General features: G+C 37.6%; 2 protein-coding genes across 3 annotated transcripts; one reads left to right on the top strand and one right to left on the bottom strand.

Annotated features, from left to right (window-relative positions):
* The first annotated feature begins 1,555 nt into the window (after nt 1-1,555).
* On the top strand, nt 1,556-18,651 carry ticrr (TopBP1-interacting, checkpoint, and replication regulator). 2 transcript variants are annotated; one of them, XM_051883922.1, is made up of 22 exons: nt 1,556-2,677; nt 2,751-3,003; nt 3,233-3,459; nt 5,673-5,901; nt 5,994-6,138; nt 7,584-7,720; nt 7,853-8,044; nt 8,253-8,398; nt 8,785-8,885; nt 9,010-9,100; nt 9,229-9,311; nt 9,399-9,626; nt 9,711-9,798; nt 11,449-11,530; nt 11,629-11,766; nt 11,867-11,957; nt 12,085-12,143; nt 12,231-12,365; nt 12,517-12,644; nt 12,747-14,781; nt 14,872-14,985; nt 16,277-18,651. In XM_051883922.1, the coding sequence occupies exons 1-22, from the start codon at nt 1,988-1,990 to the stop codon at nt 16,369-16,371; spliced, it is 5,487 nt and encodes a 1,828-aa protein (XP_051739882.1). In that variant the 5' UTR covers nt 1,556-1,987; the 3' UTR covers nt 16,372-18,651. The 2 variants fall into 2 exon arrangements, with proteins under 2 accessions (XP_051739882.1, XP_051739881.1); XM_051883921.1 differs by having other exon boundaries at nt 8,782-8,885.
* On the bottom strand, nt 18,477-25,206 carry pdia3 (protein disulfide isomerase family A, member 3). The gene is made up of 13 exons (XM_051883923.1): nt 24,876-25,206; nt 23,619-23,697; nt 22,329-22,446; nt 22,136-22,243; nt 21,915-22,044; nt 21,690-21,806; nt 21,433-21,558; nt 19,855-20,037; nt 19,653-19,761; nt 19,386-19,514; nt 19,218-19,297; nt 19,053-19,110; nt 18,477-18,972 (listed from the first exon to the last, which is right to left on the bottom strand). The coding sequence occupies exons 1-13, from the start codon at nt 25,010-25,012 to the stop codon at nt 18,859-18,861; spliced, it is 1,488 nt and encodes a 495-aa protein (XP_051739883.1). The 5' UTR covers nt 25,013-25,206; the 3' UTR covers nt 18,477-18,858.
* Nucleotides 25,207-25,482: the final 276 nt, after the last annotated feature.

The raw sequence follows: 25,482 nt of genomic DNA, 5'->3' as shown, positions 1-25,482 counted from the left end.
TCTCGAGACCTTGCGTTTTTCCCCTATTCCACTGCGCACGTCTCGCGTTTTTTCTTCTCTGTGTGAACGAGCTCTAATTCTGCTTTGGATAGATTCACGGATGTTTTCGATGCTGTCAAGTTTCTGATATTTGTGAGAATGTTGAAAAATGTTGATTAGAAACCATCTTCTGTCTGTGATTATGACTGGGAATCTGGGCCTTCTTTTTAATGCTCTGCTCACATTTCCATTTTGTGTTTTGATGCAGGGATAACCTAGTTTGAGAGTTTTGCCAAAGTAAGCACGTCTATTCTCCAATGGCTTGCTAAGATGTAAAATCTTTCCTATTTTGTCCTGCCCTTTACCCTGTAAGTTAGATTCTCTTGGCGAGAGCAGGGGAAAATTCTGTGCACAATGAAAATCATCAAAATTAGAATCACTGACCTGATTAATCTAGTATGCTACGTATTAAGCTGTATTAAAGTTAAGGCAGTTTTTGGTTTAATTCAGATGTATTGTAAAGCCATATGCTGTCACTTTTGGTTTTGTCGATGGAGAAACAACAAAAGCAACAGCATTCCTTTGTTATATGTTTTTAAAACAGTATGTCTGGGCCAAAGAGCCAATGGTCGGCACAACTTGTTCTCTTTTATGTTTTTATCCTTAACAGACCCAATGACTAATGCTGTTCAGGCAACAAAATAAGTGGCCAAATGTCTGGATCGTCCAAAGATAAAAACATAAGAACTTCAGTTTAACCCATAAATGGTTGCTGCATCCTGAGTATACAATCATTTGAGGGGCAGAGGGGAGAGACAAGCCTCCTTTCTAAGAAATATTGAAAAGTAGATCCTTTTGAATACTGTTCATATAAAAAATCTGGCATCAACTCACCATATTTATCTAAAAATAAGAAATGAACATGCAGGCCACTGTCCTCTAGGTCAGTATCTTTTACTAAAATTAGTATCATTTACTTTTTTTTTTAAAACTTATCTTACTCTTATACTCTTATTTTCATGTGACATAAAAACTGTAAAAGTGGAATTAAAAGCAGTATTTTGAATAAAACATTAAATTGTATATTGAGTCCTAATGTGCACCAATTTACTTTACACATACAACATTGCCAAATATACAACTACATTTAAAATCCCCTACATTTAAAAAAAAAAAAAAAATTAATAAATATAACAAAACAGACAATACATTAATAAGCCACAATAACAGGCCTTAATAATATGGTTACATCATTAGTTACACACATTAGTTTATACAGCTAATTTTCTGTTTTATTCCTGTTCATTTAAGGGCTTTTCTTTGACGTTGTTCAGATGCTCATATTGTTAAATATGACAATAAAACCGAACACACATTTTTATTTACGTTTCAACTGACTTCAGTCCAGTAGATGCCAGTAACACATGAATACTGCACTGCATACTACGCACGAGAAGAAGCTCTTTTTATTGACCTGACTGTGAACCAATCACGGAGCGAGAAACGATTGACGTCTCTGCATTTTTTTTTACTGCTGGAGCTCTCTGTGCCTATCAGACGAAGAGAAACGACTGACGTTTTTAAAGTTCGTTTGCTCCAGCCAATGACATTCAACGAATTCTGAAGCGCGAAGAGTTTAAGGCAGAGAAGAGAACGATGGCTAACGGAAACTCGAAAGTTTAACAAAACAATGCTTTCAAAATGCTGTTTTTATATATTTTTAACCGTTTAGTTTAGATAGACGTAGTTCATTACAAACTGTTTTGGGTTGTTTTAGCTCAACAGCGACAGGAATCATGACTCGTGTTGAGAAAAATAACGTACGTGTGAGTTAGTTCGCAACAGCTGCTCGTGAGATGTTGCTTGTTTAGTGTTCAAATGAGTTTATTGACATTTTAAAATACTTGACGTCAGGTTTCGTCTATGTTTTAATTCTGAACGCCTATACGTGTAATATTTGATCGCTGGATGCGATAATATTGTACATGACTGCTTTTTAAGTGCAGTAATGGCCTCTCAGAATGTTGTTTTTGCTATCGATGTGGATTATCGACCAGAGGAGAACAACAGCACGACTAGTGCCTATCAAAACCATCTCAAGCACTGGATACTAAGAGTCCTGCTCAGTTTGGGACACAAATATGGACTGGAAAAAGTGCGATGGGGGTATAAATTCTTCCATTCAAGGACTGTGAAAAGTGCAACACTTATAAACAGAGGATCTGATTTCAAGGAACTCCAGGAGAAGGTGTTCAGTGATTTCGAAGAGGAGCTGCTTGTCAAATTCAGCGGCGTAGAAGGAAAATCACCCAGAAGTCGGACAAAGTCACATAAACTGAAACCCAGCCCGGCTAGTTGTGTCCAAAATGCCTTAAAAGAAATCCTCTTAGACTTCCAGTGGGACAGACCTGATCTCACATCTCCCACCAAGGTGACACTGAGACCAAGAAGGTCCAGTCGAAGTGGCAGAAATATCCCTCTGCAGGACTATGACATGTTAAACCTTGACAGAAATGTCCTTTTTGTCGTGTCTGAATGTCCACGGTCCAAAGCAGAGTTGGAAGACTACCTGTCCATCCGTAGAGATGACAGTAGACATCATAGAGACATACATGAGCAGGTGCTGCCCAAAGGTCTTGTAGATATGCTTACGCAACGCAAAGTTGTGCTTCATTGGGCTGATTCGGGTATATTGAAGGTAAGTGGTGCTCTTATAGAGTTCCTATTGCTTAAATCAGTGTTTTTTTAATAACTACATGGTTTTTAACCAGGCTCATCATGTGGTGGAGGACTGCACTGGTGCAGACACATTGGCAGAGCTTCTCGGACAGGTTGGTGGACGGGTGGTGCCCATGCTATCTCCTGGTTTGCCACCGATGGACCAGCATCCTGGTGTAAACCAATCACTGGCTTTGGGACTAGATGCCTTTCCTGTAGATTTCATCAATGGCTACCTTCAGCTGTCTGAAAGAATGCACCAACAAGTGTTTCCTCCTTCGAGTGGATCGCTTACCTGGATGGCAGGTAAATAATATAATGTCACTGGTGCAGTTTTATTTACTTATTATTAATTATTTAATAATATTATTAACATGAATTATTAATTGTGTGTTTATACACTACAGTTCAAAAGTTTGGGGTCACTCAGATTTAAAAAAAAAAATACTTTTATTCAGCAAGGTGTGTGAAAAAATATAAATATATTGCCTGATTTTACAAAATTAGCAGTGATTCCTAAATCTTTTTGTGGCAGATGGGAACAGGCGTTCCTGTAATGTGACACTGGAGCCAGTGTCGTGCAGGCAGAGGTTTCTGCGTGTTCCTGTGGAGGTGATTGTCAGAGGTGTCCTGCAGGATTTCGACACCATCTCCCTCTCACGTCCAGCCTCAGAGAGCTGGATACTGCAGTGCCCAGATGCTGAACTGGGTCAGGAGGTGTTTCAGCACTTAAAGGAGCTGTCCACTGGAGGATCCGCCATGGTAAAATTACCTAATCTGTCATGCTGTTTTATAATAGGATGGTTCCCGCTATGAAATATGATTGGAGTCACATGCAGTGCTGTTTTGTAATAGGTAATATATACACACCTGTATAACTACAGTTAGATTATAAAGGGTTAGTTCACCCAAAAATGAAAATAATGTCATTTATTACTCACCCTCATGCCGTTCCACATCCGTAAGACCTTCGATAATCTTCGGAACGCAAATTAAGATATTTTTGTTGAAATCCAATGGCTCAGTGAGGCCTGCATAGGCAGCAATGACATTTCCTCTCTCAAGATCCATTAATGTACTAAAAACTTTTAAATCAGTTCATGTGAGTACAGTGGTTCAATATTAATATTATAAAGTGACGAGAATATTTTTGGTGCGCCAGAAAAACAAAATAACGACTTGAATAGTGATGGCCGATTTCAAAACACTGCTTCAGGAAGCTTCGGACCGTATGAATCTTTTGTGTCGAGTCATGATTCGGATCGCGTGTCAAACTGCTGAAATCACGTGACTTTGGCGCTCCGAACCGCTGATTCGACACAAAAGATTCATAACGCTCCGAAGCTTCCTGAAGCAGTGTTTTGAAATCGGCCATCACTATTCAAGTCGTTATTTTGTTTTTCTGGCGCACCAAAAATATTCTCGTCACTTTATAATATTAATATTGAACCACTGTACTCACATGAACTGATTTAAATGTTTTTAGTACATTAATGGATCTTGGGAGAGGAAATATCATTGCTGGCTATGCAGGCCTCACCAAGCCATCGGATTTCAACAAAAATATCTTAATTTGTGTTCCGAAAATGAATGAAGGTTTTACGGGTGTGGAACGGCATGAGGGTGAGTAATAAATGACATTATTTTCATTTTTGGGTGAACTAACCCTTTAATAAACATTTTTGCTTATGGTATAAGTGGTTTATTCTGACTGTAGTTTATGTTTATGTGTTGGGCATTATTCTTTTTTCTTAACCCTAATGCAGAGGGGATTTGTGAACTAAACTAATTGTTTTCTACATAACGCATGCATTAAACAAAAGTCAAACGTTATGTTTACTTTAATCAATGCTGAAGTTAAGAATCTAAAGGACAAAGCTAAATGTATGTCAATAATAAATATTTTAGTGACCTTAAAGTGTAATCTTCTTAGTTAAGTATATAAGTATAGTATAATATACATGCTATTTTAGGATACAGGTAGAGTTGTCAAAAGTACCAACTTCGGTACCGTCATTGTAACCAATCACAGACACATCCGATGAGCGGGTGAACACAATGGCCAATCAGAGGTGTTTAAAAATCCGCTTAAAGGAACACTTCACTTTTTTTGAAAATAGGCTCATTTTCCAACTCCCCTAGAGTTAAACAGTTGAGTTTTACCGTTTTCGAATCCATTCAGCTGATCTCCGGGTCTGGCGGTACCACTTTTAGCATGGCTTAGCATAGTTCATTGAATCTGATTAGACCGTTAGCATCTCGCTCAAAAATGACCAAAGAGTTTCGATATTTTTCCTATCCCCCTGCTTGCACAGGGAGGGTGCCTTGCAACCATGGAGACATTTGTGAGAGACGCTGCGTAATATCATTGCGCCTGCTGCACCAATAGTACGGCAGCAAAGTTCCTTGATTATTACGCTGGAATGAGAGTATAGTTCCTAGCCATATCGGCCTAGAAAATCGCAACTTTTAATTTTCCGTCGGTCTTAGTACACGATGTAACTACAGAAGAGTCAAGTTTTAAATAGGAAAAATATCGAAACTCTTTGGTCATTTTTGAGCGAGATGCTAACGGTCTAATCAGATTCAATGAACTATGCTAAGCTATGCTAAAAGTGGTACCGCCAGACCCGGAGATCGGCTGAATGGATTCGAAAACGGTAAAACTCAACTGTTTAACTCTAGGGGAGTTGGAAAATGAGCCTATTTTCAAAAAAAGTGGAGTGTTCCTTTAATAGCGCTCAAAGCGTCACATTTTTAAATTTCAGTACCGATTGGTATTTTTGACAACTCTAGACTAAAAAAAAAAAAAAAAAACGGCACTCAGTGTAATAGGGGACACTTAATGTAATGCATGTTGTGGTTTTTTGTGGCTTTTTTGTGGCTTCCTGTGTTTACATTGTGCAAAGATAAATGTTTGTCCATGACAGGTGATGTTAGCATAAAGTGCAATAATATCTACTTTATTTACACAGCTAGCAGAAGTGAGTGAAGGAGGTGTGTTGTGTTCAGCGGTGCTGTCGGTGCTCTCCTCCTGCACTGCTCAGCTCACTGTCCTTCAGCCTCTGGTTACTCAGGAAGACCAGCTCCTGCCCGCAGACCTCGTTTCCTTGGACACTACAGACATTTCCAGTGACTTGCCTGATGTTGTCAGCAGTGTTCTCAATGTCATGTATGACATCATGGAGGATGAGGATTGCTCAGGTGTTTGTTTTATCTGAAGTAATTGGGTTTATTTGTGCAGTGTGCGTAAGGTTTTGAACCTGTTCTTAAAATAATGTTCTTGTGGTTTCCAGATCAAGTGAAAATGCCGTTGGTTCCTGACTGGGCCGATCAAGAACTTAGGCAAGGGTCTTGTTCAAGGAGAAATGAGGTGGTAGAGGGGTGGTTTCCTCTGTCTGACCAATCAGGAATCAGCTGCCACTTAATGGAATCAATGAGGTTTGGAATCTTTCACTTTTTTACTTGTAAAGATGTATTAAACATATTTTGTTTTATATATAATATTATTTTGTAAGATCTCTGTTCACACAAAAATGAAATTTGTAATTAATTACTCACCCTCATGTCGTTCCACACCCGTAAGACTTTCGTTCACCTTCAGAACACAAATTAAGATCTTCTTGATGAAATCCGAGCTTTTTGACCTGTGCATTTTGGGTTGTACTGCTCCAGAACCGTGTTATAAATAAATCTGAACGTTTAGATTTCTGCGTCAGTAATATCTGGACTAATATCTGGATCAATGTGGTTTAGGCAGGTTTGGATTAGGGCTGGGCGATATGGCAAAAAAAAAATCTGTTTTTTTTTTTTTTTTTTTTCAACTTAAAAACTTAACTACAATATGATTTAAGTAACATTCTCTTTATTAACAATCTGGTTAAAAAACGTTTCATTCCAAGTGCACCACACATGAAGTGATCAACATGGTGTAAATGTAAAACAATTTGTTAAATATCTTTGCAGAAATATGCCTGAAATATGAAGGCAAATGTTGTACAAACTTATCTTAAACACATCCTATATACTCAGAAATAATATAAAATAAGAAAATGCTAAATATTTTTTAGCCAAAAAGTAATAGCAATAAATAACACCAGTAGCAGGCTATTATTAACAGCAAATGCTTTGTAAAAACAGAAAACAACAGCAGCTTTCAGCCTGTCACCATCATGCAAACATGAAATATTAAACAGGTTTGATATTTCATTCCATTGCGCTATTTGTCCTATTGTTTTTATGTTTGGCAGACATGTTTAGGTGTTGCACTTGTGTCTCGCATCTTTTGCAGCGTCTCACCCGTGAAACGGCATCCTAAAAACACGGCGGTCAAGTTAAATAAAGCTCAACTCGCGTTTAATAACTTTGACTTTTTTTCTCATTCCGCTGCCTGCGTTTCATTTTTTTTTTAATGCAATAACGCATTTCTGAATGAACAGCCGCTTAAGAATAGTGATGTGTTCTACGCTCATAGAGCGTCACATGAGAGCGGTTAATCAGGCGCGCCGGCGCCATCATGAGGTCGGATCACTTTCTTATCCTAATTCGGTTATCATTGCTGTATTGTCAACATGTCTAATTGTAACGCTTGCTAACATTTTTATTCAAAATCACGATTTCTCGATTTAAAAAATAATAAAATCGAGGCAAAACATTAAATTCGGAAAAATCGCCCAGCCCTAGTTTGGATCTGTGTTCTCTTTTAGAATAAATGCCTTTTGTGGAAGACTATGCAGATCTTATACATGCACAAACAGATGCATTACACACTCAAGGAAAAGTAAAACCTTAAAAAGCATACCATGACCCCTTTAAAATTTCTACTAAAAAAAGGTGTCATGGTCTATTTTTAATCTAGTACTAAAAGATCTGTTTTACATGTACAGACTCCTGCATGCAGCTCCAGAGGAAGAGGAGCAGGGAGAGGAGTACTCAGATACTCAGCAGGAGATCACCAGCAGTCTCTCAGAGCTTTATCAGAGCAACACAGCTGGATCCAGTGGCAACCTGAGGTCCAAAAAAAGTAAGTACAAATGGTGCATGATGCATTGAATATTTACTAGATATTTGCAGTGATTTTGTTGCAGATACCATGAATAAACAACTAACAGATTCAGCGTTTTTATTATTATTTATGGCTTAATCTGCTTTACAGGAGGTACACAATGCACACCAGTAAGACAGAAGATGAAGACCATGAGTCGCTCTCTACAGATGCTGAATTTTGCTCGCTTGAATGTGAAAGCTCAAAAGACTCAGGCTGATAGCAGCTCTGCTAGATCTGCCATAGGGGCTGAAAAAGGGGGCAAGAGATGCTCTGGGGATCGGACCAAGCCTGGCCTCATGTGTGAGTAGAGTCATTTCATTGAAAAATAAAAAGCAGGTTTTAAAGCTAGGGCTTAGGACCTACCAGGGTTTGTTTTAAAAAATATATACTTTTAAGCTTTATAAAAATTTCAAAGTGTGATGAATATATTTATAATAAATATATAAATGGATATAATCATCAGAACTTGGGTAAATGTTAATGATAATATTTATGGACTCTCATACAGACTTCAGCAGTGAGGAAGAGCTGATCTCCCACCTGGGACTCACTTATCAGAAAGCTGTGGAGAGCAGATCCGTGTCTGTTTCCTCTCAGGTCCAGGATTTGCTTTCAGTTGTAAAGGCATATATCAAAACTAATACTGACGTGGAGGTGAGTCAGAGGAACACTTGCGTCAGAATCACACAGCTGTGTTGTCTGGCTGCAGACAACTGCAAAACATGGTCTCCATATACTGTATGCATGTGTATAACTCTGTTGTGCCCTTCTAAAATAGTCGAATTAGTTAATTTTGCATTTACTTGAAGTCTGAAATGTTAATCTACCTATGTTGAGTCAAAATAAATGTTAAAATATATATACTTCTAAGAGTTGGATGTTGTTGTTATGGTGGTTTATTGTGTTATGCTAGTTTGGTGAAGACCAAAGTCATGTAATTATTCAGGAAATGTGTAACTGAAATGTTTTTTTGTTTGTTTGGAAAAGGTTCTTTTTATATAATATACAAATTTTCATTTAACTTAACCATTTCTCAGCAGGTTTCATTCTTGGATTTGGTGCAGAAGCATCTATTGAAATCCTGTCAGTCTATTCGTCAGCTTTATGGAAATTCTTTAGATGAAGAAAGTAAAATCAGGGAGTAAGTATTCAGACAAAAAACAAATTAATGTCCAGATGACAGAACAGTAATCTTGAAACATACCTTCATACAGATAAAGTCAAGGTAGTAGACTTATGACTACAAAACATTAATCTTCCTACAGATGCCAGCTGCAAGCAGTTCTCAGACTTGAGTTGTGCAGACAACCAGAACAACAAGATGACGAGGAGGTTGTTGAACAAAGAGTGGAGGATGTAAGGAGACAGTAAACCTTTAAAAACTCATAACCTATAGTTTAACTATGCATCAAAGTCATTATGGACTATGGTTTGTGGTTGTTAAATATCTTAATTGATTCATTTTCTTTTCATGTTGGATTAAGGTGGCTGATATGTTCCGGATTATCTCCCGGAGTAAAGATGCTGTCTACTTATCTAAGTTTATGCAGGATGAAGTTCTACTAGTGTAAGTTGGCAGCGATTCAGGAATTTTAATGAAAATGCAAATTGAATACAGTTCATGAGATGTGATATCTGATATGGTATCTCCCAGGTACCTGAACAGCATCCCTAAGGTCCTGGCAGATGTGTACCACAGTTTAGGAACGCAGTTGCCCGAGGCGCTCGTTGCCGTCCTGCCTTCTGACTTCTTCAGTGATGAGTCTTTGGCTAAGGACAGTGTGTCTGTGAGTTCCTCACCTTTCTCTGCCACACAGAGCAACGTATCCAGTGTTGGAGATCATCTAGAGGAACTCCGCAATCGCTCTGCTAAGAAGAGGAGGTGATTGTCATAGAAAACAGTGTAATTATATCAAGTGCTTTGCATATAATTGGACATATAAACCCTTTTCTCTTGTTTTTTCAGACGGAACATGATCACACGCCACAAAAGCATGACTGAGGCTCCTCAAGCACTTCGACAGATAGAAATGCCAAGAAAGTCCACACGCCTGGTGAGCTTTATTTTTCCCATTGCTTTTATGGTTTTATTTTCTGACCTGTTATTTGTAATGAGAAATTCTTAAGTCAGAAGTAGGGGTGCTAACGATTAATCGATGATTGATTAGTTGTTGTTAATTTAATTGATAAAACTAATGATGACCTTGCTTAATCAACCATCGATAAGAGTGCATAGTTTTGAGGTGCATGCTGGCACCTCAAAACTTTTAAATGAAGCTAAACTAGGCAGTAACACTTTATTTTACAGTCCTGTTCTGCATGTACATACTATTTACTTAGAGCAATTACGATAACTGGGTAATAACTAGGTACTAACCCTGAACCTACCCCTAAACCTAACCTTAACCCATGAAGTTACTTTATATTACCAGTACTTTCTTGGGTAAGTACACTGTAAGTACATGTACTGTAAATAAAACATAACCAACTAGGCTGTAGCGTTATGGGACCCCTGCATCATGGAGAAAGATATAGCCTGTTCACGCAAAATAAAGTTTTATATGAAAAATAATTCAGTCTGTTTTGATATAAATATATTAAGAACTAACCAGGAAGATCATTTTAAAGGAAAATATATTAATGTCTTAGTTAGCTGTTTATTTAGAAACGGTTCTTTCTAAAAAAAAAAAAAAAAAATATTGAAAATACAATTGTTTTATTTTACATTCACTGGCTCAAAAACAAATAATGTTGTATAAAAAATTGTGTAAAATGCAATACTTGATACAACAATGCACAATATCTTTAATGAACATTCTTTGCATTTACAAAGAGGTTTTCTATGTGCCTGCAAATAAAACTTTTACATTAATTATTGAGGCTGTATGAATAAAGGATAATATCATATCTGACATGCAAACGCACACAAAGCTACAGTACAGAGACACGGAAGCATAGACGCGTATAGAATCTTGTTGTCGGTGACTTTATCAATAAAATACTTTAGCATCTGCAAAACTACATGTTTTTGAAGCAGTTAAACTTACAGCTTCGCTATTAGTAGAGACAGTGCTGCCGAACACTGTTGAGAGACACAGATTTACACACATTAAAGCCAATCAATCAATCTCTCTCTCTCTCTCTAATAATTGCATTTGTCTGTATATCGATGGCTCAAGCCTCTCTTACTAGCCCAAAAATGTTAAAAAAAATGTAATTAGCAATGGAGGGAGATGCGTAATATATTAGTTATACTGTACACACCAGAGCATTTTAGGGACAAAACCTGACAAATGTCTTTAAATAAAACAACTGAACAGTGTCTTGAGGTGTGGTTACCGCAGTATAAGCTGAATAATTGATTCCGGTCTGGCTGCATCACCAGCTCATTTTTTTTCTAATAAATCAATGACCAGTCATCAATTATTCTTTATATATTCATTATAAATATATAAATCACAATGATTCATTTCACCATCCTGTACTATCCTATTATTTAGAGCTTTTTATTCAGGAAAGATAGTGTTTTGAGTGGCACTGTAATGCCGATAAGCACTGCAGTAGACGTATCTTGCAATTTTAAGGTTAACGAATAATTGATTAATTGATCAATAATTTAAATGATCAATCATGGGAATTTGTGTAAGTTGACATCCCTAGTCAGAAGAACCAAAATACTAAAGTACCTATTTTGGGAATTTCAGGCAAAGCCAAAACTCTGTGTCCCAGCAGAAAAGCCTGCTGTGGAAGAACCACCACCACCACCACCAAAGCAAGCAGTTCAAGGTAATTAGCTCATCCCATTTTAATCTTCATGCTGTCCTGTGGCCAAACTGCTTTAAAAAAGTTGTTGTGATCTGTTGTTGTACCTTTTTTGTTCACAGAGGTAACAAAGGTAAGAAGAAATCTCTTCAACCAAGTGACCGTATCGCCCTCAAAGTCGTCAAAAATGCCACGAAGCCAGTCTGTGTCAGCGGTAGAGGGACTCAAGAAACGCAAGCATTCAAATATGGAAGATGATGGTAATTGTTTTTTTGTTTTGTTTTTTTGATAGTGAGAGATTGTTTTATAAATCACCCCCTGTAGTGTGTGAACTTGAATATTTAAACCTTTGAATTTCAGAACGGCACGCTCTTCTGACAAAGAAAGTATCTGAGACACCACTGCATAAGCAGGTGTCCAATCGCTTACTTCACCGGCAAAGGACTGGCAGGTGAGTCCTATGACCTAAAATTATTTTTAAATTGTCACTATATTTATTCAATGTTACCTGTCATTTGTATGAAAAGCATCCAATTTGGAATTGAAATTTTCTGTTTCTATTGCCCTCTTCATCACAGGAGATCTGGAGAATCTGATGTGTGCATTATTGAGGAGTCTCCTGTCAAACCAGCTGCTGGTTGGTGTCCTAAGATTTTGCCACAGTGTCAAGCATAGAATGACCACTTACTAATAGAAGGTGTTCTAATAAATCATTTGTTCTTAGATTTGAGGAGGAGCCCAAGAATTAAGAGCCTTACCAGGAGACATTCCAGCGTGTTCTATTCAAGCTCTCAGCCACGTTCCCGAAACCTGGACCGTGCCATCTCCTCTTCTCAACTCTGCCACTCTGAGGGCAAAGGTGAGCAGGAAATAGTGATAGTGTTTTAGTGACACAGTAAAAATGGACCACATGTCACTTAGCTACTGGACATAAAATGTATAATTTTTAAACATGCTGTTAAAGGTGTATGCTGTGGCATTCTTAAAGTAGCCTTGTCTTCATTTTGCAGGTGGATTCAATGTTAGTTCTGTTAGGTCACCAGTTCGGCTTCTTTTTGGTGCTATCCAGTCCCCTGGTCGTCTACGACACACTACAGCATCCTCTTCAGAAGATCAAGGCAGCTCTGCAGTTTTTGAGGTAATAACACTTTTGGTTTGCAGTTGATTAAAATAACATGGAATACCAAAGGAGCAAGTCCTGTCATCTCCTTTGCATTAACAAGATCCATTTGTTTTTCAGAGTCAAAATAAAACTCCACAGAAGTTAAGATCTGATCCAGTAGGATCTGCAGTTGGGTGCAGAACCCCACGGTCCCCAAGAACTCCAAGCCAGACAGCTGGGGAGAATGGGATGACTCTGCGAGGGAGCCCCTTTCGCTCGCCAGTTGCGAAAAGTTTAGGGGTAGAGACGCCTAAGAAAAGCCCACTAAAGGGGATACTCAAGACTCCAATGAAAAGCCTCTTGGATTGTGTTTCTCCAAATGGCGCTTGGCTGAGGAGCCCAAGCTGTAGAACGCCAAAAAAGAGTGTGACGTGGTCTCCATCTCCACGGAAACACCTGTCAGAAAACCCAATCAATGTGCCAGAGTCTCCGATGTTTACAAAAAGATACTCACCAAGGCTAATTACACCTGGCAAGAATTGCAGCCCAGAGGAAAGAACTGTTTTCAAAACACCTGACAAGGTGCCCCAAAGGAAATCCAAGGCATCTCCTGGAATGATGCCTAGGACACTTGAACTTCCTGGAAATCTTGATCTAGAAACATCTCAGTCCATTACGAAATCAGGAAAGATGAGGAGAACACTGAGCTTACCTTGCAAGATTACTGAAGAATCTGGTCAATTTGCCTCCGTTGACTCACAAGAGTCCGATTCCGGGCCAGTTCGTTTCTGCATTTCACCATTGAAACCAAATATACAAACGCCAATAAAAAGCCCCAGCCCAGCACACAGGATGTGCACTCGCTCTGGTAGGACACCTGTTAAAGACTCTGTGTCAACTTCTAACAAGTTAAGAGCCATTCCAAGTACTAGCCCTTCACCTCATAAAGTTCTGACTGTGGTTGTAGCAAAATTAAGTGCATCACCATCCCTTAGTCCTTCTAGATCAGGTATCAGCCATCAAAGCAGTTCATCCTTCAATAAAGAGGGAAAATATCCACAGGAGGATAAAGTAATTGCCCAAATTGAGACAAATCATGGAAAAACAGAAGAGGCGTCATCTTCTGACTCCCAGCAGTTTGACTGCTCTGAATTCAGCATTACCACAGATGATGAAAGCATCGATATATCGGAGGCCTCAGTGGTGAAGACCCAGCTCATAGGGGGCATTAAGATGAACATCGCTTTCTCAAGAAAACCCTCTAGATCTTCAGAGGTTTTTGAATTTGAGGGCAAGCAAGCCACCCCGTCTGCAACAACAAGTCGAAGCTATGGCTTCCGTCAAACTCCAGACCGGCGCCAACGAGAAGCGGAAGCACGTCTTGGATATCTCTCTGGAACACCAAAGATTTCCACCCCAAGAACAAGGCGAACTCCTGCATGTGGAAAGAAGTCCACTGCTCAACCACTTACTTATGAAGTGGAGATGGAAATGCAGGCGTCAGGTCTGCCTAAACTAAAGTTAAAACGGACCGATTCTTTCAATGCAGGTGATGCACCTAGTAGTGCCACCAAAGGCATGGCCTCACATCTTGTGCACCGTAACATGTCAAATGTGAAGGCGCCACAAGTTGACAGTCCTCTTGCTCAGTGTTCTAGACATCCTGGCTGCATATCTCCATCACTATGCAGTCGAGGAACCCCTGCCAAAGGTACACCTGGAAAAGGTGTACAGACCTATATATGTCAGTCGATTACTCCCACACGGTATCCGGCAAGTAGCCAATCCCCTTTGGCATCCCCACTGACTCCATCTCCTCAAAGCAGAGGATGGTCAACCCCAGAGAACCTCAATAGTTGGCCTCGTAAGAAAAGGGCTCGAATCGAGACTTGCGGGAGCAAAGAGCAGGTCATCAAAGGTGTTCCTCTCCTAGAAAAGCCTGGGGTATTGGAGGACCCAGAACTTGAAGGGGTTTTTCGTATTCAAGGGGTGGAAGAACTCAAAGAGCCGCTGAACACCCCAATTAGCCAAAGAAAACTTGGTTTGAGATCAAGCCAAGTGATGGACCATCAGTGCTCACCAGAAGGCATGGACTGGACCGAGACTGTGGTTCAAGAGTGTGATGCTAGAGACTCTATGAAGTCTGAACAGTTTGCATGGAAGGGCGTAAAAGGTACAGTAAAACTCAAGTGCAATTTAGGCTATAGCATGTTCCTTGTTTCCGTAACTTGTTTGTAATCATTGTCGCTTGGATGTCTTGCAGTGGACACCCCTAAAGTAAAGAAACCAGTGTCTGCCAGTGGAATCTTCGCTCTCACTCAGTCACCTCTGTTATACAAGAAATCAGCTGTAATCAATGAAGCATCACAATTTAATGGTAAGACAACGAAGGTATATTTAGAGCTATGGGCCTGAGTCAGTGTAGATTCCTTACTTAATCTGACACAAATAAGAATGAGGCTGTGATCACAGTGTTTTCCTGAGATTTTTTACTCGAACTTTGCTTCAGCTCTATTTTTATTTGTCAAGTTAGGCATGATCTTTTACCCTCTTTCTTGTTGGAGCTCTGGGGTGCGTTTCCCTAAAGCATCGTTCGCCAACTATGGTCGCAAGTTCCATTGAACTCTATTGTAACAACGGAACTTGCGACCATAGTTGGCTTTGGGAAACGCACCCCTGGTTGAAAGCTTATTGCATATGCATCATCACATTGAGCTTTAGTGCTCGTGCAGGTGGCTGGATCAAGATCTTTTTTGGATTTGGATCAAGATTTTTCTTCGGGTGCGTTCACACTTGTAGTTCGGTTCGTTTGGTTAATGTGGTCCGGACCAATAAAGAAAAAAAAAAAATTTAGTCCTTGTCCGATTAGCGTTCAGATTGGCAATTTTATCACCGAACCAAAAGATACCAAACCTTAAAGGCATAGTGATACATTCACAACCTTATCGGATTTTATGACGTATTGCCTATTTTGAGACGGAACTTACCAAACATCCAAAACAATGCTGTGTGCTGAGGTAAATGCGCTCGTCGTGTGTGTGTAGCCTGCATATGATGGTATTTTGGCCAGCTGGGAACTCGTGAAGAGCTTATAAAATGTGTAAAGGAGTCAAAACAGCGGCAAGAATCCATCCGTCTCGCACACAAACGATCTGCTGCATGGAGACGCGCGTCTGATGCCTATGATGGGAAAAAAACGATATGCGTGAGGATTCTGTCCTTTTTAGGGTCTCATCTTTCTGTTTTTGGTTTGTTTACATGTCTTTGGTCTGTGTTGCGTTCATATATCATTCGAACCGCAGCCAGAAGCGGACCGAGACCCATCTTTTCAGCGGTCTCGGTCCGCTTGTTTGGTGCGCACCAGAGTTCGGATGGCAGCGTTCACACATGCTCAAATGAACCGCACTAACAAAGCAATCGCACCAGGGTTCGTTTTAATCGAACTAAACATGCCAAGTGTGAACACACCCTTAATCTCAACCCTCTCCCAACATTTGCTTCCTGATGTGATTTTTACATATATATATATATTTTTTTTTTTTTTTTTTTTTTTTAGATTTAGCAAAACAGCCAAAAATAAAACAAGTCCTGTTACAATTGAGGAACATATTAGATCAGATTTTATTTATTTTAATAATAGCATGATAATTTATACTTTCTGCCAACAGGATCAAATGCTGAGTTGGACATCTCCCCCCTTTGCCAGCCGAAAAGGCGAAGGACACATAGTAGGACTTACAGCCGAAAGAAACTTCTGGACTAAGACTTGTTACAAAAAGTACTTTGTCTTATCTCGCACTCTTTCTTTTAGAAAATCACTTTATATATATATATATATATATAAAGTTTTATTGTCTGTCTGTTTTAGCTGAACTTTATTCTCATTTGCTTGTATAATAATGCATTTCCCAATATTGTATATTTTGTACTCTGTATTATACAACTGTTACATATGACATCAGTTAGGTACAGTATAACTCACAGAAGTTTAAACTGGTCTGAACATTTATTGTGAAAATAAGGTGGAAACATTTCTTTCTTTTGCATTTTTCAGTGTAATTAAATTAAGCTTTAATTGCTTTTGTTTGTTAAATTTGTTAGTGCTTTATTTATTTGTGCTAATTGTACTGTGGATTTTTTAAGTAGCATGTTTTTGTTTTTTTTAACAGTTTGGCGGCTCGTTTGCAACATCTTTATCATAATGTGAAATAAATGTAAATGTTAAACAGATTATTTTAATAAAGACACTGTTGTTCTTAAACCTATTCATGTTGCTGTTTTCCCCAAAAGCTACTGGTTAACAACTGCAAAATTATAAAGTAGTTGATGCCGAAACTAAATTTTTTCATGCCTGATCATGAGTTTCATAAGTCTGTGAGCTCCAAAAAGGCTGGAATGCACTACACAACTTTTGTAGACTTGAGACCAAAAAGTTTTTTTCTTTTTTGCGATTTGGAAAATCGCAAAAAAGTGGATGTGGAGTGGATGATGCTAGTTGCTGAAATTTCAGCCAGTTGGAGTTGACCGATTTAACAGAAAATCACGTAGTGTATGATGGGCACAGACTGATTTTTTTTTTTTTGCTTCAGACTGTTTACATCTGGTTGGAGGATATCGAACATTGAGCCGATTTTAGAACATTGTTTTCATTTTTTTTTTCCGCATTTCCTAGCAACAAGGTGCGTTTCTTTGTGTTCGTAACATCTATAAGCTATTGCACAAGCTCTAGAAGAAAAGGTTATATACAGAACCCTAGTGTTCTTGACTCAATATTAAAGAACCCTTTATTCAAAAAGGTTCTATATAAGGATATATAATCATGTTTAATGGGTTATTTCAGTTGTTTCTAGTGATAAAGTATGTTTACTTCGTAAAATGTAATTAAAATAAAAAAAATGAACTAAAACTAAATCCATGAAATGATTCCATAATGGAACCCCCTAAAAGGTTCTATATATGAAGTGCCTGACAGAACCTTTTAAGATTCTTTAGAACCTTTCCTTTTCAGAGTGTCATGTGATCCTCTAGTCTTTAGTCCAGGGGTTTTCAACCCTGGTCCTCGGGCCACTGTCCTGCAGATTTTAGCTCCAACCTTGAACAAACTCACCTACCTGTAGCTTTTGACTTATCCTGAACAGCTTAATTAGCTTGTTCAGGTGTGTTTGATTAGAGTTGGAGCTAAACTGCAGGACAGTGGCCCTCGAGGACCAGGGTTGAGAAAGCCTGCTTTAGTGTATAATGCCATTTTTCTCTGTAACTGTTTATAAAGTCAGCAACTTTCTAATTTTAAAAAAAATTATGCACATGGATATTTATAACACTGCAATATTCCATGAAAAGAATTGTCAATTTTGAGTTCATGATGACTTTAAAGCTGGTGACTTTCTAAGAATCAGTTTTTCATGTGCCAGTGTCACTCTGTGTAAACTGCACCATCTAGTGGATCTGTTTGTTGATTTGCGTTTTCTTTGCCCTATAAAAATATGCCTTGAGATTTCTTGACAGTTAAACATGTCAGATAAGATCTGACTTTCTGATAAGTCAAACAGAAAGACAACCAAAATGTAAACTAAGTGACTTACAAGAAAGACTGGTAGAACAACTTCAGCATGATCTTTCAAATGACATTCTTTTTAGATGCTTTTCTATAGCTTTTGCAGTTCTCATCAGCAGTCACAAATGCTCTCAAAAGCGAGATGGACAAGGGTAACTTGTTAATTTTGTTCAAATCAAACTAAAGGTGTTTGGTTCATCATAGTGCTACAAGAATCATAAATCTCTTGCCACGTACAATCAATATATATATAATATATATATATATATATATATATATTTTTTTTTAAAAGGTTTAAGAAGAAACCAGCACGATTGTAGGTTTAGTGGGCCTTTTATTTCACGATCCTTCCAAACATACAAAAAAAAAAAAAAAAGGTACAAAAAAGGAAAAATTCACCAAATCCCCCTCCCCCTTTTCCATGAGAAAGAAATATGTAGAATTGGTCTCAAAAGTGCATCTCTCCAAGGTACAGTGTAGGGAAAACAATCTCAAATTGACAGATCTGTACCTCTTCCACTTATCTAAAAATCACACACAGTCTGGCCGTCACAGCTTCCACAGTGTTCCCAGAGCAGCAGGCCCAAGAGAGGGCCGACAATGTGACGTGGGTCAGAGCACTTGCTTCACTAAAGATTGGAATATAATTTATGTCTCCTGCAAGAATTCCCTCCTTGGTTGTTGGGCTGTGACTGTTTATAACTCAGTCTTCTTCTTCTTCTTTGACTTCTTCTCGTCCTCTTGAACCACCACGGTGTTTGTAGCTTCTCTCTTCAGGTAGGAAATGAAGTCGCTGACTTCACGACCTCCCTGAAAGTCAAACAAGACTGATTATATTCATTTCTCCACGGACTTGTAAGTTTGTATTAACCAAAGCCAAATAAACAAACCTCATATTTCTTTGGATTGTGCTTCTGACCAGCTGGGGAGAAATAGATGGTGGGGAATCTGAAAGCAAAGAGTCAGATGAATAAATCAAAACATTAGGAACGATTCAAACTACAAATGACCAAAAAAACATTTTGGCAGAAAAGAAAGATGGATAGATGACATACCCTCTAACTTCATATGGAGAGGGGACATCGTTAGCAGTGGCATCCATCTTTGCGATGACGATGTTTGGATTGTCGGAAAGCTGTGAAAAAGATAACATTTATGAAACAGTGAAGCAAAAGCTGCTGTTCAGGTCGATATTTCATAACGATCAAGGTCTAAAAACTCACCTTCTCTCCAAGTTCTTTGTATTTAGGCTCCAGGCTCTTGCAGTGTCCACACCAGGGGGCGTAAAACTCGATGAGAACATCTTTGCTGTCATCATTTACAATTGAGTCAAAGTTCTCAGCCACAAGAACCTGGAATGATACGGATGAAGTTGCAGGTTATGTAAACTAGTTAAAAAAAAAAAATTAAAATGTAAAAAAGTAAATTCTTTTTATTATTATTATTATTATTATTATTATTCAATGCTGAAACAAAATCCTCTGACACACCTTCACAGGGCCATCGTTGTTCTCAGGAATGGGCTCAGATTTTAGGTAACGCTTCAGTTTTCCATCAAAATAATCTTGCAGGAACTTCTCTAAGGCCTTTCCATCACGACTGCAGACACAAAACAAATAAATTTTTTTTTTTTTTTACCTCCTGCCTAAAACAAGGTTCTTTGTGTAGAAAAATAAATAAAAAACAACATACGAGAACTCCTCCTTCATGACGTATTTGTCTCCCTTGGCAGTACGGATGCCGACGAGAGGCAGCTCTCCACTGCTGCCGTCCAGACCCAACTCAGACACGTCATGACTGAAGCTGTTCTTACTGGCCACAGCAAAGCTGAGCGTCTTCCCCTGATCCAGGAAGCTCCTGGCCACCTTCATTACCCTAAAGAGAGACAAAGATTATCAGAGCCTGATCACAGTCAACACTTCCGCTTCATTCATTTAAAAAAAAAAAAGAAAAGAAAAAAAAAAAAAAAAAAGTATACTTGAGAATAACACACTTATCAGTATACAGATGAATGTACATTCACTAAAGAAAATGTATGATTTTTTTTTAGATTCAGTATTTGAGACTTTTCCAAGCACTGGGGATTTTTATTTATTTATTTATTTTTTTTATTTATAATGTATTATAATATATATATGTATACATATTATATATATAAAAAAAAAAAAACCACACACACACACACACACACACACACACACACACACACACAGATTCTGTTCCTAACATTGGCAGCCCTGTGAAAGTGTGTATTTAAGTATTACTGAGATACTATTATAGTTTATTAATATTTTGAATTAGTTTTTATTTTTATTTTACTTTTTTTTTGTATGTTTTTGACATTTGTATTAGTTATTGTTATTTAAATGTGTATATCATTTTTATTATTTTTTTATTTTAGGTTTAGTTATTTTAGAATAAAGTTAAACTACAAAAAATGGCAGCTAACTGAAATAAAATAAGTTCTTGTATATTTTACTTTATTTACATTAACGTTAACTTATTTCAAGTAACGAAAATGTTTTATGTTTTTTGTTTATTATATATTCATATATAATAATACATATATTTTTTATATATATATATATATATATATATATATATTTTTTTTTTTTTTTTTTTTTTTTTACACACATTATATAAATATATACATACTTATATACATGTCAGATAACACTTAAGCAAAACATGGTCAGGTCAAAGTGTCAATAATTTTTGGTTCCAAATTTTTATCAGTTTTACAGGTAGTCCACTGTATGAAGAATTTTTGGGTATAATATGTCACAGTTTACTTTATTTTGCTATCCTCACTTACATAAATGAACTATAGTGTCCTGCACCAACTAGTAAAAATATATCAAAAATGTCTGAATAATTTTTGGTTTGACTGTACATATACACACACATATACATACACATATATACACACACACACATATATATACATATACATATATATATATATATATATATATATATATATATACACATATGTGTATATATATATATATATATATATATATATAAAAAAATTTTTTTTTTTTTTTTTTACTTTTTTGGACCAAAGGAATTGATTTGGGGGAAAAAAAAATAAAAATAAAAATAAATAAATAAATACTACTTAACATATTTCCAGTTTGTTTTGTTTTTTGTTGTTTTTTTGACCACTGGAATTTGAAATATAATGCTGGAAATAAAACTTTATAAAAGCGTATAAAAACATTTCAATGGCCTTGAGAAACTGTTGACAAAACTGAGTTCAAGTTCTACCTGTTTCTCCAGTAGTTGGAACCCTTGGGGTTCTTCTCGTAGTCCACATCATAGTAGGCCACCAACAAGTCTTTGCCTTTCAGCTGGTCTTTGTTGTCATCAGTCATGTGGGGACAGATGCCAAAACTGGCATATGATGAGAAAAAAACTGATTAAATATTTGATACATCAAATAGATCAGAAAATAATGCAGATTTGAGCAACTCTGTACTCTATTTTACTCATTTTCACATTGTGATAATCATGCTGAAACATACATGTTGTCTTGAATGAACTTCTTGATCTTTCCACTTGTGAACTTGTCCTCACTGAACTTCACACTGCCGTCTTCAAATTTGTTGCTGAGATGAGGTGGCCGGAACAAAATAATTCCCCTGCAATATGCATAAATATAACGTTTTTAAAATTAGAAATGGGAAACAATATGAATTTCTCTGCGAAACTGAAACTAAAAGTACTAGGAACAGAAAAATGCCACGCACTCTCCATCAACATCATGTTTCTTCAATAAGTCCTCAACGTTAGTGTGGGCGAAACGGTACGACTCTCTGAAAGCACTGGCCGCCTTCAGGAATTCTCCCTGAGCAGTACTTCCTCCATCAGCGAAGAAGCCTGGAGACACGGAGAACCATTAATACTGTATTAAAAGTAATACAGTATAATCAGGGCTAATATGAGGTTACTATATAATACCAGCACTTACCCACAACACTAGCATCACGGTCCCCGATGAACTTCTCAAACTCAGCCTGACTCTTGAGCTCCACCGAGGCTGGGCCTGCCTGCTTCTTCAGGTGACTAACAATTCCATCTGTCGGAGTAATGAAGAAACAAAGACATTAATAATCTGATAAAGAAACTACTTACAACATCACTTACAAGATATGAGAACATACCTGCTGTCCTGGGACCATCGTAGCCACCAGAATCCTCTCCATCTCTGAAAATCTTCAGGGTTGGGTACCCGCTCACACCATATTTGCTGCACACATTGGAATTGGCGGTACAGTCCACCTAGATCATATCGGAGATGAACATTAATAGCAAACCTCCACCAGACCCAAGACAACCATTGTGAAATGAATGCAATGTTTTCGCACACTTAAAGGATTAGTTCACTTAAAAATGAACATTCTGTCATTAATTACTCACCCTCATGTAATTCCACACCCATAAAACCTTCGTTCATCTTCAGAACACAAATTAAGATATTTTTGATGAAATCCAATGGCTCAAGTGAGGCCTTCATTGACAGCAGGACAATTAACACTTTCAATGCCCAGAAAGCTACTAAAGACGTATTTAAAACAGTTCATGTGACTACAGTGGTTCAACCTTAATGTTATGAAGCAACGAGAATACTTTTTGTGCGCCAAAAATAACAAAATAGAGACTTTATTCAACAATTTCTAGTTGAACAATATCACTAGATATTGTTGAATAAAGTCGTTATTTTGTTTTTTTGGCGCACAAAAAGTATTCTCGTCGCTTCATAACAATAAGTTTGAACCACTGTAGTCACATGAACTGTTTTAAATACGTCTTTAGTAGCTTTCTGGGCATTGAAAGTGTTAATTATCTTGCTGTCAATGGGGGCCTCACTGAGCCATCGGATTTTATCAAAAATATCTTAATTTGTGTTCTGAAGATGAATGAAGGTCTTACGGGTGTGGAGTGACATGAGAATTAGTAATTAATGACAGAAATTTCATTTTTGGGTGAACTAACCCTTTAAAAGCATGTTATTTGCAATTAAATGAAAATGTATTAGTTTAAATTTATATTAAATGCAATTAGCTGAACTTTAGTGTGCTTTTTTCTACTCAGGACTTAAGTACATCTTTATATGCAACTTCATAATTATTTCTATAATCTTTGAAATATGCTTAAAGTGTACTGCTGAATATACTGACAAGCATTTATGGTAAACTAAAATATACTTTAAAGTAATTTTTATTGAAATGTTTACATCATGTATTTAAATACATTATCTGCAAGTGCAGTTTTTAAAAATGAATTTTTAAGATTTGAAGTACACTACAAGTGCATACTTCTTTTTCACAAGGGAAGGCCAAATAGTTTCAAATAGGTCTTCAATGGAATATGGTAACCTGAAAAAATATGGAAGTCTATAATGAGATTATGTAAATGTACTCCAGTAAATTTACAGGGTTGACTAACAATACCTTGGCAAGTGGGACGATGCCTTTTAGTCGTGTGGCGGCTGCCTCATACTCAGGGGCAAGACGTTTGCAATGGCCACACCTAAAAGAGTGAACATGTCATATGAGGTTTATTATTTTGTAAAACTAGGCAGCTAAGACAGAATGATAGAAGGAAAAAATATATACAATGGAAGTTAATGGTGACTGAGGCTGCTATTCTGACAAAATTATCCTTTTCATAACATCAAAAACAAACCAAAATAAAGAAAAAATATGAGTCTGAGTAAATGCCAATATTCATTTTTACTTGAACTATCCCTCTGCCTATGAAATCTGAGGCACGTTAAATCCAGTCAAGGTAACTCATTGATAAGTTCGGTCTCCAGTTAGTTAACGCTGAACCACGTAATCGAGCGCCATCCAATCACACACGGCCAGCGAAACTTCATTGACCAATCAAAACGTTACAACGTTGGGCGGCCGAGCCTCCAAATATCCTTGTTCCCGCCCACATCCAAGATCTCTATCTAATCAACTGCCTAAAGCTGCAAACTACCACAAACATTAAATCTGACATACTTTGAGATTTAATGATGCAAATTTGTCTAAAATGTAAATATTTTACACAAAGAACAAACAACCAATAATTTACAATGTGCAGAATACGAGTTCTTAAAGGGACAGTTGACCTAAAAATGAGAAGTCATCATCCGTTACTCAATCTCATGTGGTCCCAAACCTGAATGACTTGAATTTACCCCATGGTATTCAAAAAGATGATGTTGTGCAGAACGTGAGGGACTAACTAACAGCAAAGTAACCCACTAGCTAGCATTAGCAAAGAAGAGGAAAAGCTACAAACAGGAAGTGATTGATATAATTAGTTTCATCCACAACTATGGAGCTGCATGGATTCATACTGACCTCAGTGCGCGTTTAAAAATCATTATCACTATGTACGCATTCCCAGATTGCTTATAAACATCTCGCGACCTTGTAGACTTATAAATTGACTATATGACTGGTTACTTTCGCTTTAGCAAGCTTTCCTTGCAGTATTAATAAAAGTCCCGTGTATGCATGCAGTTTCCAAACGTTGATCCTACGGAGTATGTTTGGTATCTTGAAAAAAGCTTAATAAATACATTTATTGTCATTTATAAGCAACTAAGATGGTGTATTAGCTTATATTAGTTACCTAGAGTAAACTCGAGTGCACTAAATTTCTAAATCGCATGGAGAAAACATAATTAAAAGCCAGAATCGTCTCACACTCACCAGGGTGCGAAGAATTCCACCAGAATGAGGTCGTGATCTCCGATTCTGCTGTCAAAATCGTCATCTGTGAACTCGAGCACATCACTCGCGCGCGCGGCCGCTGCAAAAGCAGCGATAAATAGCACAGCCAGCATCATTTCAAACCCTTTTCAGTGCAAAAGTGAAGGGAATGGTTAATATCCTGGCAGCCCTCAATTAGTTGCTTCTTTCTGAGGATATGCTGTATAAGGTAGGAGTGCCCAACAGAAAGGCCCGCTGTATCTGGCACCCCGCACTCAATGAAAGAGAAAGCGCAGACGGACGGCACGGATGTGCAAACCCGGAGCTCTTCAAAGTAACCAAAGTGTGGCATCTCACTATTGGGTTTTCAGCCGCGTCATGCTGTTGCAATCAGCCAATCAGAGCTCGGGAAACACACACTTCCGGGTGGGGAAATCATCCTTTGCAAGCTACAAGAAAAAATAGTTGCCTTTGTTTGTTTTTAAAATATACTGTCTCAAAATTATTGTATTTGATTTGATAGATAGATAGATAGATAGATAGATAGATAGATAGATAGATAGATAGATATGAGAATGAGTATTGGATTCTCTTTGACATAAAATAC

Source organism: Ctenopharyngodon idella, chromosome 24, assembly GCF_019924925.1.
Source record: "Ctenopharyngodon idella isolate HZGC_01 chromosome 24, HZGC01, whole genome shotgun sequence".
Taxonomy (NCBI): Eukaryota; Metazoa; Chordata; class Actinopteri; order Cypriniformes; family Xenocyprididae; genus Ctenopharyngodon; species Ctenopharyngodon idella.
Note: the sequence above shows the minus strand (reverse complement) of the source record. Positions and strands in the feature narration are given on the sequence as shown.